The 16,115-nt window shown below is 35.4% G+C and overlaps 1 protein-coding gene across 2 annotated transcripts in view; it reads left to right on the top strand.

The window, feature by feature from the left end:
• LOC139980909 (sialate:O-sulfotransferase 2-like) overlaps nt 1-15,486 on the top strand; it is a 37,109-nt gene extending 21,623 nt beyond the window's left edge. For both annotated transcript variants that reach the window (XM_071992945.1, XM_071992944.1), the window contains 6 exons: nt 4,112-4,317; nt 6,381-6,529; nt 7,752-7,929; nt 12,258-12,422; nt 14,159-14,362; nt 14,785-15,486. In XM_071992945.1, the coding sequence (XP_071849046.1) occupies nt 4,112-4,317; nt 6,381-6,529; nt 7,752-7,929; nt 12,258-12,422; nt 14,159-14,362; nt 14,785-15,152 (1,270 nt within the window). In that variant the 3' untranslated portion in view covers nt 15,153-15,486. The remainder of the gene's footprint in view (nt 1-4,111; nt 4,318-6,380; nt 6,530-7,751; nt 7,930-12,257; nt 12,423-14,158; nt 14,363-14,784) is intronic.
• Nucleotides 15,487-16,115: the final 629 nt, after the last annotated feature.

Below are 16,115 nucleotides of genomic sequence, written 5' to 3'. Positions count from 1 at the left end.
ATAAGCAGTTTGCTAACAATTGTGTACACTCGAAAACAGTTGGGCAAATATTATACCCAACACTGCGTACGTATCTATCCAAACAAGCTCATTTTCATGAGTTCATTTTATTGCCATAAAGTGTGGGAATTGTTCAAGATTAATTTTCTGCATTTTACTTGTTTTGCAAAACGTTATCCTATACGTTGGTTGGATACTGTACACACTCAGTGTTGGGTAGCTTATTTACGGTTACCTGTATACCCTTTTCAGAGTTTTCTACAATATCCGCCAAGAATATGTTTCACATTGCTGTGTCTTAAATATTGTTCTCCATCACAGTCGAGCTGTATGATTGAGTGATATGCTTTCTGCATGAATTCGTGCATATTTACGGTAGCTTATTGCACGCTTAGCTTCGAAATTGCCTTTATTTGACAACAGTTACAGATATTATATTAAAAGGCAAAAAATGAATCATGCACAGGACACACGACATACTGTAACTAAAAGATCTAAAAAAAAATTAATAAAAAGAAATATATAGAACAGAAGAAATATATATAAAAAGAAAATAGAACAGTCATGCACTATCGTGCCAAATCTTCAAAGCAATAATAAAGATGTTAAAAAGGTAAAAGAATTAAAAATGTTTCCCGACGTTTCGGATGGATGCACCTTCCTTGATCACGTACAATAAATTAATTATTGACATCTTTTAACATCTTTATTATTACATTGAAGAGTTGACACGATCTGTTTGTGCTAATATATATATATATATATATATATATATATATATATATATATATATATATATATCCAACCAACGTATAGGATAACGTTTTGCAAAGGTCACTTTCGGTGATCATGCACTGAAGAAGAGCTAGTTTTGCTCGAAAGCTCTGCAAAAACCAAACATTGGCTGTTTTACTTCCAATCACTTACCTAATTCAATTATTGTATCTCACTCGAGATCCAGCCTTTCTCTAAATGCAGCATAGTTGTTTAACAGTTTTTCCGTTATTCCTATATATATATATATATATATATATATATATATATAATATACATTATATATATAATATACATAATAACGATTTTCATTTATATATATATATATATATATATATATATATATATATATATATATAAATGAAAATCGTTATTATGTATATTATATATATAATGTATATTATATATATTATGTATATTGTATATATATATTATATATATATTTATATATCTACTAATCTACTATTTGTCAACTAATAAATAAATGTATATATATTTATTAGTTGACAATCCCATATACTAATCTGAAACCTTTGTCTGGGTATCCGATATCAATTGTGGTTACAGTGTTTATATATTTACCCAGAATCCACACTGAGAAGCGTTTGTTACGATTTCCAAATGGGATTAATGTATATAGACGTATTTCAGTTAAGGTTCGGTAAATATACACAACCTAATTTAGACACCTCTGGTGAAATAATCATTGTTATCAACATGCGTTCGGTAATAATCTGTCAACTATTGTTGGCTACTTTATTTCACATTCGTAAAAATATGTCTAGAAATAATTATATCATTTTTGAAGAAATTGTTGTTTCATATTTTTTAATCTTGATATTGTTTTGCTTGTAGTTGGTCATACCCCTTAGTGAAAGTACTAAGAGGTTGGTTAGAGGGAGGAAAGGGGGGGGGGTTGTGTGGAGAGAGAGAAATGTTTATATTGATTTCGGACGATAATTGAAGATTTTTACGATCAGCTTTAATTTTCCAGAATATATATATTTCGACACCGTCAGAATATTAAGAGGTATTGTCACGCAAGTTCCAATCTTCGTCGCTCATTATGCTAAAAGTACTGCTAAAAGTAACATTTCTCAGCGGAACATGATGAAAACCATGCGATTTTTGTTCATTGTGTGTGAGCAGGTTTTACGTCAACCCCGTTAAAGAACTGAATAGTGTTTAATAGGAATTGAAATCACTTGGCGAAAGAAACAGCTCTTAGTATTATCAGGGAGTTGTTCTTTAACAACTCCCTGGTATTATGGGATCTAAATATGTACACAGAATCACACCAAGAAAACTCTGCCGAAGTCAGGAATAGCTTTTGCAGCCCTTATAATGTATCGAGATATTTGACATCAGAAGTATACAAAAACAACAACAACCCGCGGGGAACTTCTTTATAACTTGAAAAATCGCAGGGAGTGAGCAAGTATACGCACGGCTAAAATGACAAAATGACAGTTTCAACTGTACGATCTCAATGATGGTTGAGAGTGGCTGAAACGCATGGTTTATTTATAACTATCCCTATAGGGGCCTTATTCTCTGTATTGGCTTTCAAGTGCGAGGGGAATGGGTGCATTGTGTCAGTATGAATTAACGAAGTAATAAAACGAGGCAGTTACAGGCTGACGCGTATGAAGGGGAAAACATAATGAACTCGAGGTGCAAAAAGAGCAGTGAACATATAAATTACCTATATACAACGTGAATTTAGGATATGTTTATGCATAGGATAGAGCAACGTGAATTTAGGCTATGCTTATGCATATAGGATAGAACAACGCATATACGTGTATATGTGCTGTGTTAGTCCGTCGACACAAACCTAGCCAGGGTTCTTACAATATATTTAAATAGTATATTTCCATGACACATACCCATGCACTCACGTTTATCCAAACCAGTTAGTTTAGGGTTTTCTAACTGACATATCCGGGTGGAAGAGGGCATTGACTTTATTTAGAGAGGGTCATTGGGGGAGGGGGGGGGCACAGTACAAGAATGTTACAAGCTCATAGGCTATGGTAGATCAGAGTGCGTATGTATATAGGTACAGGAAGGTATCGTCATTCTTAAATACCCGAACCTAGGAAGTTAAGAGTGTTTACGTTCCTGCGGTACGCATGCTCTCCAAGCTACATCTCAGTCACAAATATAATGATAAAGTACGACCATCAATGCGAAATATTCACTTTGTTTTTGTACCGCCTTGTGACGTCAGAATATGTCTCCATGCCTACCAATGCGAACCCCATCGCGAAGTCTCATACACTACCACACGTCATTGGACTGTAGATTTGTCTATCTGTATCAATTTTATTTCTTGGGTTCCAAACTTTTTTTCGTTCGTTGACACCAATACTTCAGGTATGTTTGATAAACCTACATTATGAATACAACCAATGAAAGTGGTTCGCACACAATATATAGCTGGACCGAAACTTCTAACCCGAAAAGTGTGATTTATAATGCTCTTATGTTTGAATTATTCCCCGATCGTGAAGGAACTTTCATATGGTGTCAGTAAAATGGAAACGTTTTATATAGGGTACCCCTTTGGTGTTAAAATAGAAACGTTTTATATATAGGGTACACTTATGACGCCTGCCCATGCCAGGCGCCCTGTCATTGGCTCATGCAATTTTGAAGTAACTGTCTGATTTCTTGAACGTCGCCATAACTATAGTGTTACAACAAACATACACTCGACACTGTGTCTTACACGTTGAAACAATACATTTGTGATGCAAAGGATACGCCTTTAACTATTTTTTCAATGTTCAGTACACGGGTCACGTTAGGCTATATAGGCCTAGTATACATACATGTAACACTAATCTCGTGTCGAAAGTGTTGCATGTATGTAATAGGAAACATATGAAAGATACCAATGTAGCAGCAGCTATACCTTCGTTAAAATGTGTATTTGATTACTTTTATCTATACCTATTTTTCTCTTCCTTCTTGTTATTGTTTTTTTTTTTAAATTATTTTTATTGTTTCCTCTTCAGTTTTCAGTGAATGATTCTGTTGAGTCCAACTATAAGAGTGAAATGGAACAATTTCATAAATATACGTCACGCGATGATTTTGAAAATATTCGGTACGATTTGTCCTATATACCACACAGTGACATTATAACCAGAAATATTTATTGAAATGAAACCTCTTCATCTCATCCTGTCTTCCATTCCTTACCCCTCACCCCTCACCCCATTTACTAATAATGCCCACAGTTTACAGATACACGTTTCGGGTGTTTTTTGTCTACATTGGCAAGTATGTAAATTTTATTTTCTCCACATGTCTTTCTTTATTTCGGTAGGAGTTACCCCTTCGCTGGTTTGGAGTTTAGCTCAGAGTGTTACTGTGCACAGGCAGTGACAGCTTCGAAGGCCCGAGAGAAAGATGCTTGTAATATGACTTGTTCGGGAAACAAGGATCAAATCTGTGGGGGAGCACCGTATATTTCAGTGTACCAAATAAGTACCCCTGGACAAGCAATAGCCGGTGCAGACCATCTAGTTAACCGTGAGTCTATATAATAAAGTACAAAACGTAACAATATTTGTTTCAAGTCGAGAAGATTGAAGGGAGAAAAAACAAATGATCGATGACAAAAAATGATGAATTACGATCACATCAGGAAGTCATCGTCTTAACAATTTGCAGCAAAATAATAATCACTTAATTGAAACTCGTCAAGTCAATTGTTTGCAACAATTAATTAAGCTCGCATCAGAAATGTGATCATTTCAACCACCGGGCAGCAAAGTGATGAATTGCCTCAAAAACTGAAAAGTATCTTAATATATTTCTGCTCATTAATGTTTCCATAAAAATAGGAGGGATATGATCGTGTCATGCCTTTGCCTTGCCTTGTCATCCGCGTCGTGCAGGTGGCTCGTTACAACACTGCTGACTATGACAAACGATATATCTGGGTGGGGGGGGGGGGCTGCCAAAACCGAAGTACGTTATATCGTTAGATCCATATGGTTGGCCGAGAATGACAGCCTAAAACAAAAATATTGTACAGTGCGTATAGAACCACTTCTCACTTTGTTACATGTTTACTCTTCAATCTGAACTGAGTTGTTTATCCCTCGAAAATAATCAATTCTAGGTCATGCCCTAATTTTATCGTCACCTGGAAAACACTTCAAAAACAAAGTCTTTAACAGCAACAACATCTTGACCGGCATATTTGGTGCCAGGAATAATTTCGTCAACTCAGTTCATTCTTTTGCGCCCTATTTATTTGGGAAGTCACAATCAACCACTGTCGATAAAATCAAATATTTTTGTTTGCTATCCAATGCTAGAGTTTGATTATAGAGGCCCTCATTGACTCAACCAAATTTATCGTGTGTAAGGTGCGAGATTGATCAATGGTAGAGCTCAAGTTTTTCATAAAGTACTTGTTTTTCCTTTTTTTACACATTGTTGAAAGTTCATACTATTTAAGGACATCTTAACAGTGTTTAATTTCTGATTCGTAGCATATTGATATTAACTCTTGATAGACAAATCAGACGAACAGACAGAACTTGTAACATAACGTACGGAATACATTTATTTGTATTCAAGGTTAATAGTCTTTTGTTTTCACGTACGACGGAGGCGTCTGTTATGAAAGAACTATATATGAATAGCTGCATGGCGAACTATTCTTCTTCGAACAATTAAAGTTGAAGCAACTAAATCGTATTTTATAATAAAGATTTATCGATACGTTTCAGATCTTTATGGAAATATGAGATCGTCATTAGCGTATAGTATGAGTAACGTGTCGTAAGTCAATAATGACATCTAGTCATGTTTATGACACGACGCAATATAATGTTTCATAATGATAATGTAAATCCGAAACATGAAACAATGTTAATGTTTCTTGTGTGATTTTATGTTTTATTTGGCGTTGTTAGTATATATAAGTTGTGTTGTAATAATAGTGTCTCGTTATTGATAGCCAAAATTATGTCTTGATTCTAACAAACACATAAGGAGCAAGGAATCATTTCATAGAGGCTAACACAAAACCATCGGCAAAAAAATGCTTTTCAATAACCTATTTTAGAACGCGATACTGAAATTGGTTAGTTTCGACTTATATGTTTGTATCAATATGAAGTATTAAACTACTAAATTTACAACCGAGATTATTATGATGTAATTTGAATACATTCGGAGCCGGTAACCACACAAATAAGCGTTGCATCATTAAATTTATTTTCGTCAAAAAACTTTTCAAGACCGCCTGCATGGTTGTAGTGTCACTCGTCGAGTGTTATTATTTTGAGTCGAGTATTAAAATTAATAACAACATGCCAATTTTTTTCATTATAATACCTAAGTATTCTATGGTTAGGACGGCCTCGTGCTTCTGTTTTGTAACTGATGATTTTAGCATGTGGTTGCCATTCCTTTAAGTCATTTATATTACACTTAAAAAAAAACGTATTATTTTGGGAGATTTTGCGGTTAATTAGTAAGGAGCTTGAGGTGTATATGTGTAAATTTAATGATATCACCATATGGTCTTCCAGTCTATAACTCAATTTTTCTTTTCGCTTTAAACTTAAAATTCTCAGAAAAAGAAGCGAATACCGTAAGAGGCTATGATTTCCGCGCTTGCGTACCTTATGTCAAAAAGAAGGGAGATTCCATTTTCACCGGAGGTATTTTAATAGAGCAGTCTACCATGACAATCCCGAGCTGTCTTAAAGCATGCGGTGATGAGGTAAGTGACAAACCCCCTAGTTTAGATTTATGAACAACGATAGGCACTTGTCTCCTCGAAATTAACAGGAAGAATAGGAATGACACCAACAAATAATATGCCAGATCAACATTCTGTATGCAAAAACATGTTTTACTTCACAATGGTGAATTCGTAAGGACAGGAAGTGGGTGATCACCCGGAAGTGGGTTATGGGGGGGCGTGGCAGTTCTTAATCGCTATCATTTTTTTTTAACTCAAGAGGAGACAGGTAAGAGAGGAATGAAAAAAAAAACGTTTATCGGTAAAAAAAAACTTACCGAGTGTCGAACAAAATCAACCAATTTTACAGTCTTTGTGAACTTATTTGTGAACTCAAATACATGCTTGGTAGCTTTTGAATAGCGCGCATTCTGATCTCAACCTGACCTCAGTTTGACCATGCCTACTGAATTGTTTACAATATAGTTCACGTTGGAAAACAATTTGAAATTGAGTTAGGAAGAAATGTTAGGAGAGATTTGATAACAAATTCGCAGTTGTCGACTTTCATGTTTATTGTTTGTAGAGAGAGTTGTTATATTCTTTTTTATCTTTTCAAATGTTCATTTTTTGGGGGAAATAGAAATTAAACCTGTTTTGTCTTATGTTATGCCTATTTTGTCAATTTGGCGTTGTGTAGAAACGACGCCTTATTTTTCGTCATAGTTATTTCTGTTATTTATTCAAGATGATTGTTCCATGCGTGATGAGCGCTCTATGACCTTCAGTCGATGGATTCCCCCCACCACCACCCCCCCCCTCTTAGAAATTATGCTATATTTGATGAAGAATCTTATCATCCTCTTTATTTGTACCGCTTCATTTGGCGGAGACAGAGATGTATTCAATGAATAGTCTCCAATATGATTCAGGCTCTTATAATTAACTGAAAAAAATAAAACACTTGCGATTCAATCGCATATTTTAAATCGATATTTTTGATAACTCAAAATAATATTCTTTACCCAGAGGCTCTATATTTATAATTACAAATCTCCGTGCCAGCATGATGAAGGTTAAAGTTGTAAACATCTGAACCACATTTAAAAAACATCAGCTCCTTGCTGTAAGGAGCGTCTGTTCCCGCTCAAAGCTCAAAGCATTATTCTGTCCTCTCTATTCTACTCAACTCTCCCGTTTCCCCCGTCTCAACAATTTCTCAACAATTTGCAATAAATGTGAGTCTTTATTTCTATTATAGCAACATCCATTAGCAGGCATGGCACGTGGCAAGGAGTGTCACTGCGGCCATCTTACAACAGATTTTGATCTACAAGATAAGGTCGACCCTGAAATGTGTAATGCGCCATGTCCAGGAGACGAGAAGTCTTTCTGTGGTGCCGATGAATACGTCTCAATCTACCAGACATCTCATCAAGGTATGAACCTCCTTAATTTGACTCCTCAGATCCCTGTCTCCTCATAAGAAATGCACTCTCGGTCTCTCGGTATATATATATATATACATATATATATATACATATATATATATACATATATATATATTTATATATATATATATATATTATATATATATATATACATATATATATATTTATATATATATATATATATATATATATATACATATATATATATACATATATATATATATATATATATATATATATATATTATATATATATATATACATATATATATATTTATATATATATATATATATATATATATATATATATATATATATATACATATATATATATATATACATATATATATATATATTATATAGACAACTGGGAAACGTTCTCTTGCATACATAAGGCAGAGAAGACACTTGCACTCTCAACAAATCTAAATTCCAAATACTAATGATAGGCTATTATTTTCAGAGACTACTTCCGTGATGAAGACTGAAGTGTTTTGTTTTTTTGACATTAAAATGTGTTTTAAATTATTCTCTCATATCGATGACGTAGACTAATGCATATGATCAATTATTCATAACCAAATGTGTCATCCAGAACTAATGATTCATCCATATTTGGGCTCTAAATGTAGAACGGATTAATATAGGGAATCTTATTCTGCTTCATTAGACGCATGAGCAGTGACGATAGTTTTCTAACAAGATCTCAATAACAGAAGTAATCCAGCATGAAAAAAAAATAAAAAAGTTCCGAGTGTCATTTCATTGTCTTGTTGCCAAAAAAACATACAATATGGCAGTTCTTAGTTTGCTTAATAAAAAGAAAGATCTGTGTTAAGGACACAAGCATGGCTAATTTCTCTTTCAATTCCTTCCCTTTTGTTTCTGAGTTGTATCAAATCAATATGGGCGGGGAACGCGGTATGCAACAGTACGGTGCTGTGGCTTCTGTGGTGGGCGTTCCCACATAGAAGATATGGCTGTTTAGAGATTGTCACCAACTAGGCACTGAACAGCACATGACGGTCATTCCCAGATTGCTGGTTCGAATCACGTTCTAGCGCCCCTCCCCACACCCCACCCACCCCACCTACCCCCACCCCAAAAACGGTGATCCTTGTCAAAGAGAGAGAAATGAACGATGTTTGTTACGGTATCAGTATATAGCGCAGACAAAACAAAAATTAGCTTCCATATCATGTCACTTTATGGTTTATCTTATTACGTTAGACTCTTTAACGTTGAAACAATTAGGGAAACAGATGTTTTTTTCAATCTCATTCTTTTAACAGCTTTTGACAAATTAATTTCGAGTGACATAAATTTTTCTAATGGTAATATTTTATAATGTCATAATACTGTTCCATATGCTCAATTGTTTCTTACAATGAGTCATTTACCGACTAAAACTATAGGTTACATGTGAAAGGTAAAAAGTATTGTATTATAAATTCCTAAGTTTGTTAACGAAGGCTTTTGCGTCCATGTCAAGTGAAGTATTATGTTATTAATAAGAATGAGTTTAAGTTCAGCTGCAGGGCTGGGGGGGGGGGGGACTCAGAACCTATGCAGCCTCTGTGAGAGGAATGTCTCGATTGTTAACCAGGTTTAAAGAAGAGTTCTGTCTGGTTTTTACTGGTGGGCGTTGCCCAGCCGAGTTGCACGTGGGGGTCGCCTGTCCGACCCGGATACCCGGCGTACCATTGCGGCTGACTGTCTGGTTAGGGCCTGTAAGGGCCCTTGTGTCACTGATTATCAAGAGAAATTGTAAATACCGACAACGGAAACAAGAGGAAAGCAAAGTCTGGAAAATTCTCTTCGTGGATTTATTTGAGCTCATTCCGTTTATTTTTATTCCATGCAAAGACTGCCAAAGAGAACCTGGGAAATCTCAGGCCGCCTCCGGGCGCCTTGCGACATACACTTTGCTATGAAATTTGTCGAAAACTGATAACAGCAAAGGAGAGAAACAGTATCTATACAAACATAAAAATAGTGTTGGTTAAATTAGCCATAAAGTTAAACACGTTTTTTTTACAAATTAAATAATAGATTATTACATTATCAGGCCCGTGACTACCTTGCTTGGAAAAATAAAGTCGCAATTTAAGGACATTAATATTAACAATTTCGAGGAAGCAATAAACCTTGCGCAAGATCGTGATACGTGGCGGAGGTTAATCACTGAGCATGTCGGATAGACGAGACTCAACTTACTACTATTATTACATTTCCATTTTTTTTTGTGACACAATTTTTTGTTATGCTCTTAGTTTCAATTTTTTTAAAACTTTTTTTGAGGGATCGAGGGTTGTAAATGGTGACTATATATTACTTAACAGAAGCTGTTGGAACGGTTGTTACACTGTAGATAAATAGATGTCATAACTGTGGGGAAGTTATTAATTGACAAAATTAATGAACTATTAATTAATTATGAACGGTGACCCATTTGAAAATGTGTAAACTTGTTAGAAGAGCTTATTTCACAACCGTTGCTGTATTATCGTGCTACGTTCCTTTAACGTGTCAATTGGTTTGCAATTACTACAATGTGTCTACATTCATATCAAACAAACATCTCATTTATGGGTATATTAAATTTCATGTCCCTCTTTATGGAGCATCAAAAAGATGTCTTTTTCCCTAAATCATCATGGCGACCGACAGACATTAAATATAATGATTTTTCACTCCATATATTCCGCAGACGAAATAATCGTAAAATAAAACCAAATATTGACTGTCGAGGTGCGAAAAATCATTAAAATTCAAAGGAAGGATATTGTGATACTGGTATCGGGAAAGCCAATAAAATGTGTTTCAGCAGGAAATATTTAGATTCACAAGCCGCAGATACAAGTTGAAAGTAAATAAGGGGTTAATCAACGGTCTAGCGTGCGTTACTCACATGATTAATGCACGATCGGGGGATAATGCAAGCGATGCACGAGGGCGGAGCGTAGCGGAGCCCGAGTGCATCCAGCGATAGCATTAACACCCGTTAATTCATACACTACCATTTGTGTGGGGGAAAAATCATAAAACAAAACATTTTGGTTACATATAACCAAAGATTTATTAAAGTGATGCCCCGTAATTTTACCGTGCGTTACTCACAGGATTAACCACGGTCAGCTGACCTGAATGGACCAATAGGATTTAGGAATCTTTACTAAGTATGAATGAATATTGGTTAAATAAACACTAGAGCCTGTAGGGATGGGGTCATACGTCCTTTATCGTTCATCTTTCGTGAGCCATTTATTTTGGTTTTGACCCAAACTAAACATAAATTGATATAGGTCGAAATATAAATCAATCAAAAAAGATATGTATATATTTCATCGTACCGCATGAGCGTTCGAATGTTTGCGAAAATCGATAACATTGGTGAGTCTTTGCGAAGTGCTTCCAACCCTTCTTTTTTAGTTTTTCATTTCTATCGTAGGATAAAAAAAAAACGTATTTTCTCATGACTCTTGTAGAATTGGAGGTACTGCCTTTATGCAAATTAGGTCAAGCACCCCTATCAACAGAAAACCAGACACAATATGGACCCTTTAGGGAAGCTTAAAAGGCCGTCAAACGATAAAATGTCAACAATGTTAGCGATAGTTATATATTAATTATCTGTCATGTATTCATATTTACTGTTAACAAAAAGTCAATACGAATATTGATGTATGTGTCCATCAATAACATACAACATCAACGGTAACGGTAACGGTAACGGAATTTAATACGTTCGGCTGAGAATGAGGGCGTAAACAATTTTGAATAAAACAAAGTCAAAAGAGATTTTGCAAATCCGTACTACTTCTTTTCTCCACGTCGATTCAGACTATGGATAGATCTTTTCAAATCCACATTTTTTCTTTAGAGTAAAAACAAAATACGAAATTAAAAGTGTTTAAGATCGTGCTTCGTATATTGTTTCAGCAGGTTTCAGCAAATGTTTCTTATAAAATGTCGCTTCAAATTGAAAAGTGTTTGAAACCATCGGAATCCATTATTACCGACTTTGCAAAACCCGGAAGCAGCTTTGTGCGTTGTGTGTGTATCGGGGGTGGGGTGGGCGGGTGAGGGAGGTGTTGGTATGGCCTGGTTAGGCAATGACAGTGCCAGACTAAGTGTAATACCTTCCCGTTTAATGTTGGGACATCGGATATCACAATAAACGGTGCTGGACATTAACCTGCACATTATTTTCTTGAAACATTATTGGCTAATCATGCTTTAAATTGCGCATTTTTTCTTTTTACCTTTGTTTGTGACTATGATTGATTTTTTTTTTTTTCATCTTTTCTTTTTAAGACGAACGATGCCTCGAGATGACCCTAAAACCTATGGGATCAATGCCGTTGATTGCTGTAGCCAGTTTCCCTGGATCTGGTAACACGTGGGTCCGCTACCTCATCGAGAGAGCATCGGGAATATATACAGGCAGTTACTATGACGACGGTGATCTCTATAACAAAGGTAAGATTATAAAAATTGTCTTACTTTTTTTATTTATAAATAAATACACCCCGTTTATCGGAGTCTCTGAACTCCCGAGATTGATATGGGTGAACTAGTCACTTTCCTCAATTGTCCGAGAGAGAGTGTGTCATTCCACAAGTTATTAATTATTAAGTTAAAATGAAAACAAAATAAGACTGTTAGCAAACTGCTGGTCCACTAGAGAGCCTGTGTAGGAGAACGTGTAAAAGTCATTTAGCCTTGGAAGAAGATCCTGCTAGGATCGAAACGTCAGGCCAACTTAATTATTAAGTTATTATCATTATTATTATTATTATTATGATCATCACAAGTGGTTGTTATGTACCGATTGAGAGAAAGTGGTAAAAGTGCATGGGTACGTTCCTATAACTCATTGATTTATTTCATCCGTGGCTGCACTGATTATTTTTGAAAACCCAATCAAGTTAGTGACATGAAAGTGGGTTTTAATTGAAATAGAAAATGTACAGAAGCGTGGAATTGACATAACTTCCTGCATGTCTCACGATGAACAGTGACTACCATTCTAGTCATGACTCTCTGATATCAATGTGCCACCAAGGGCGTAGGAACCGGGGGGCTGGGGCGGCGCCAGCCCCTCAGTGAAAAATATGGGGGGCGGAAGTATCGTTCCGCCCCCCCCCCCCCGCTCCGCAAGTCAGAAAACCCCTTTTTCATTTCCAATGAGAAAAAAATCTCATTTGAAGCACCAAATTGCATCTAAGGCCAGGTGAAAATGCAAAATTCTTTACAAAATGGAGTGGGTATTGAAGTGTGCTATATTGCACCAAATTGCATCTGAGGCCACCTGGAAATGCAAAATAAATCCAAAGGGGAGGGGGACACCCCCTCCCCTTAGACCCCTCCCCCAGGCCGGCCATCAGTCTTCAGCCCCCCACTCAAAAGTACCTTCCTACGCCACTGTGTGCCACTATTATACAACAGCGAAATCTCTTCCGTCTACATTTGTTACTTTTTCTTTCCATCTGTCCATGGTCACAATAAGCAGTCTTGCTATATTGCAGTATGAGTAGTTTTGGTATAACGTTGTTGAAAATACACGTCATCGTTTTAATGAAAATAAAAATATTAAGATAAATATTATTAAATTCCACCTTTCAGAGAAGTAAAAGGAGGAGGAGGAGGAGGAGGGGGGGAGGGAAGTTATGAATATTCAATAAATAAGAAGAAATAAACATGAAATAATTGTCGCTCACGACATCTTTATACTTGTTCAAGTCGTCAGTCTAGTATGAGTGAATCAACATAATTCGGACGATACTCCCCCAAACAGATCCCCCACGACTTCCTCACCTGTCCCCTCTCAAATCATGCACTTTCTCATCTACCTAACATGCCAAAATAGTGCTTTATCACTGCATCCCGCTGACCCACTTCCGGATGGTCATCTACCTCCTCCTCCTCCTTCTCCTCTTCCTCCTTCTCCTCCTCCTTTCCGAATATATACCACACGGAGATGGCTAGGGGAGTTGTTCATCACCGTAAAGCGTCTCCGTCATTACCGGTTTTGATGATGGTCCCCCGGTTTGTTCTTCCTTTTTTAAAGTCGATAACTTTTCTATCGCAGTAACAAACTTTTTTGAACTGTTGAAATTAAGTTTTAGATGACCTAAATTGATGACCTAAAATATCACTGTGAGCGTATATATCCTTTCTTAATTACTCAGCTTTCATTTTTGCTCTCTTCGAAGGGTTCAAAGGTGAAAGGGAGCACTGGTTAAAAGGGACTACCGTTGCTGTTAAAACTCATCGTTTCGACGAAGAACACGTAGCAACCTACGACGGTGTAATCTTGATCATCCGAGATCCATACAAAGCCATCTTATCAGAACATAACAGAAAGTTTGGCGGACACACAGGATATGCTAGCGATAGACATTATACACAAGGAACAGGTAGGACGAGTTGGAAATTTCTATAAAAAAAAACAATATATATATATAAATCTCTTTCTCCACCGCCAACCCACACATGCCCGTTTTTTTTTCGTTTTTTTTTTTCGTTTTTTTTTTAAATCTTTTTCAAAGGCAAGTATGTAGAACAACAATCCAACACAATTGGACAAAATATTGGAATTCGTAGTAATATTATGCATGGCAAGCTGGAGCTTTTAGCTTGTCACTGACATCATATAAGAACAGAAGATTTGTTGCAATTTTATAGACGTCCTGAAAAAAAATATTTGTATCGGTGTTATTTTATTAATTCTTTCCCCCTTTTTAGGTATATTTCTATTAGTATTTTGTAGAACGTGTCACTCCGTGATATATTTACCTTTTCTGTTCTTTTTTCTCTCTCTCTCTTTTCACTCCGACAGAATGGATAGATTTTGTGACTGGCAAATCGAGAACTTGGACAAATACCGCGTTGAATTTTCTACAGTATAACAAGAACGTGTTAGTCGTACACTATGAGGATTTACGTTCAAATTTAAAACCGAACTTGGAAAAGATGTTAAGGTTTCTGAAAGTTAAAATCGATCCGAATAGAGTGTTGTGTACGATAAGCAGTCCAGACGGTAAATATAAAAGACCTGCAGCTAAACAGAAACTTAGTTTCGACCCGTTTACGGACGAAATGAAGGAATATGTTTCTTTATATATCAAAGCTGTATCCATGGCATTACATATAACAAATCAAACTAAATTACCAGATACTTACAATCCACACTTAAAATTCCTATAACGATAACTAATTCGTTAACTTATACATAATCAACATTCGTATTCATATCAAATTATTATTTTTAACATTATTATTAGTATTAATATTAACATTATTAGTACTAGTAGTAGTAGTAGTAGTAGCAGTAGTAATAGTAATATTAGTATTATATTAGTAGGAGTAGGAGTATTATTATTAGTAGTATAAGTATTTGTATAATTATGAGTATTATTATATGTATTATTTCATCGTCAACAGTGGCTAGATGAAAACAAAAAGGTGGAGAACAGTATCTCCATCATAGTAACCGACCCCACGACTTTCTTACGCCCACCCTCACAAACAGATATACATTTACTCACACATATATATATATGTATATATATATATATGTGTGTGTATATGTATATATATATATATATGTATATGTATATATATATATGTATATATATATATATATATATATATATATATATATATATATATATATATATACAATTACATTTACATATACATAAACATTATTATGATGTCTGCCACCGAAATATCCCCATCCCTTCTCATCCCACGGAGATATATAAATTGTATGTTTGTTGTTTTTGTTTCATTGGAGTGTTTCCTTAACACCTTGAAATCAAACTTAAAATCAACCTCCACAGCCCCCCCCCCCTTCCCCATCCCCTTTCCTTCCTGTGAAAATAATGCTCAATTATTCTGAAACAAAGATGTGATGTACCTCTTTATTTATCCAAACAAGTTTTTCTGTTATGAAATCATCTAATGTACATAATTCACTATACATGAAGACATTTTGCCTCCATGCATGCAATGTATGCGGTTTGGTGTATCAACACATGCATTTCACTATTAGTAGCCTAATAGAAACTTAACAATATTGAAAGCATAAAAATTGTCTAAACGTGCTTGTTATGTCTCTCACCAATTTATGAGAGATCATTGTGCAATTCTTTTCTATACGTGGAC

Source organism: Apostichopus japonicus, chromosome 15, assembly GCF_037975245.1.
Source record: "Apostichopus japonicus isolate 1M-3 chromosome 15, ASM3797524v1, whole genome shotgun sequence".
Lineage (NCBI taxonomy): Eukaryota > Metazoa > Echinodermata > Holothuroidea > Aspidochirotida > Stichopodidae > Apostichopus > Apostichopus japonicus.
This window is presented reverse-complemented; position numbering and strand designations above follow the sequence as displayed.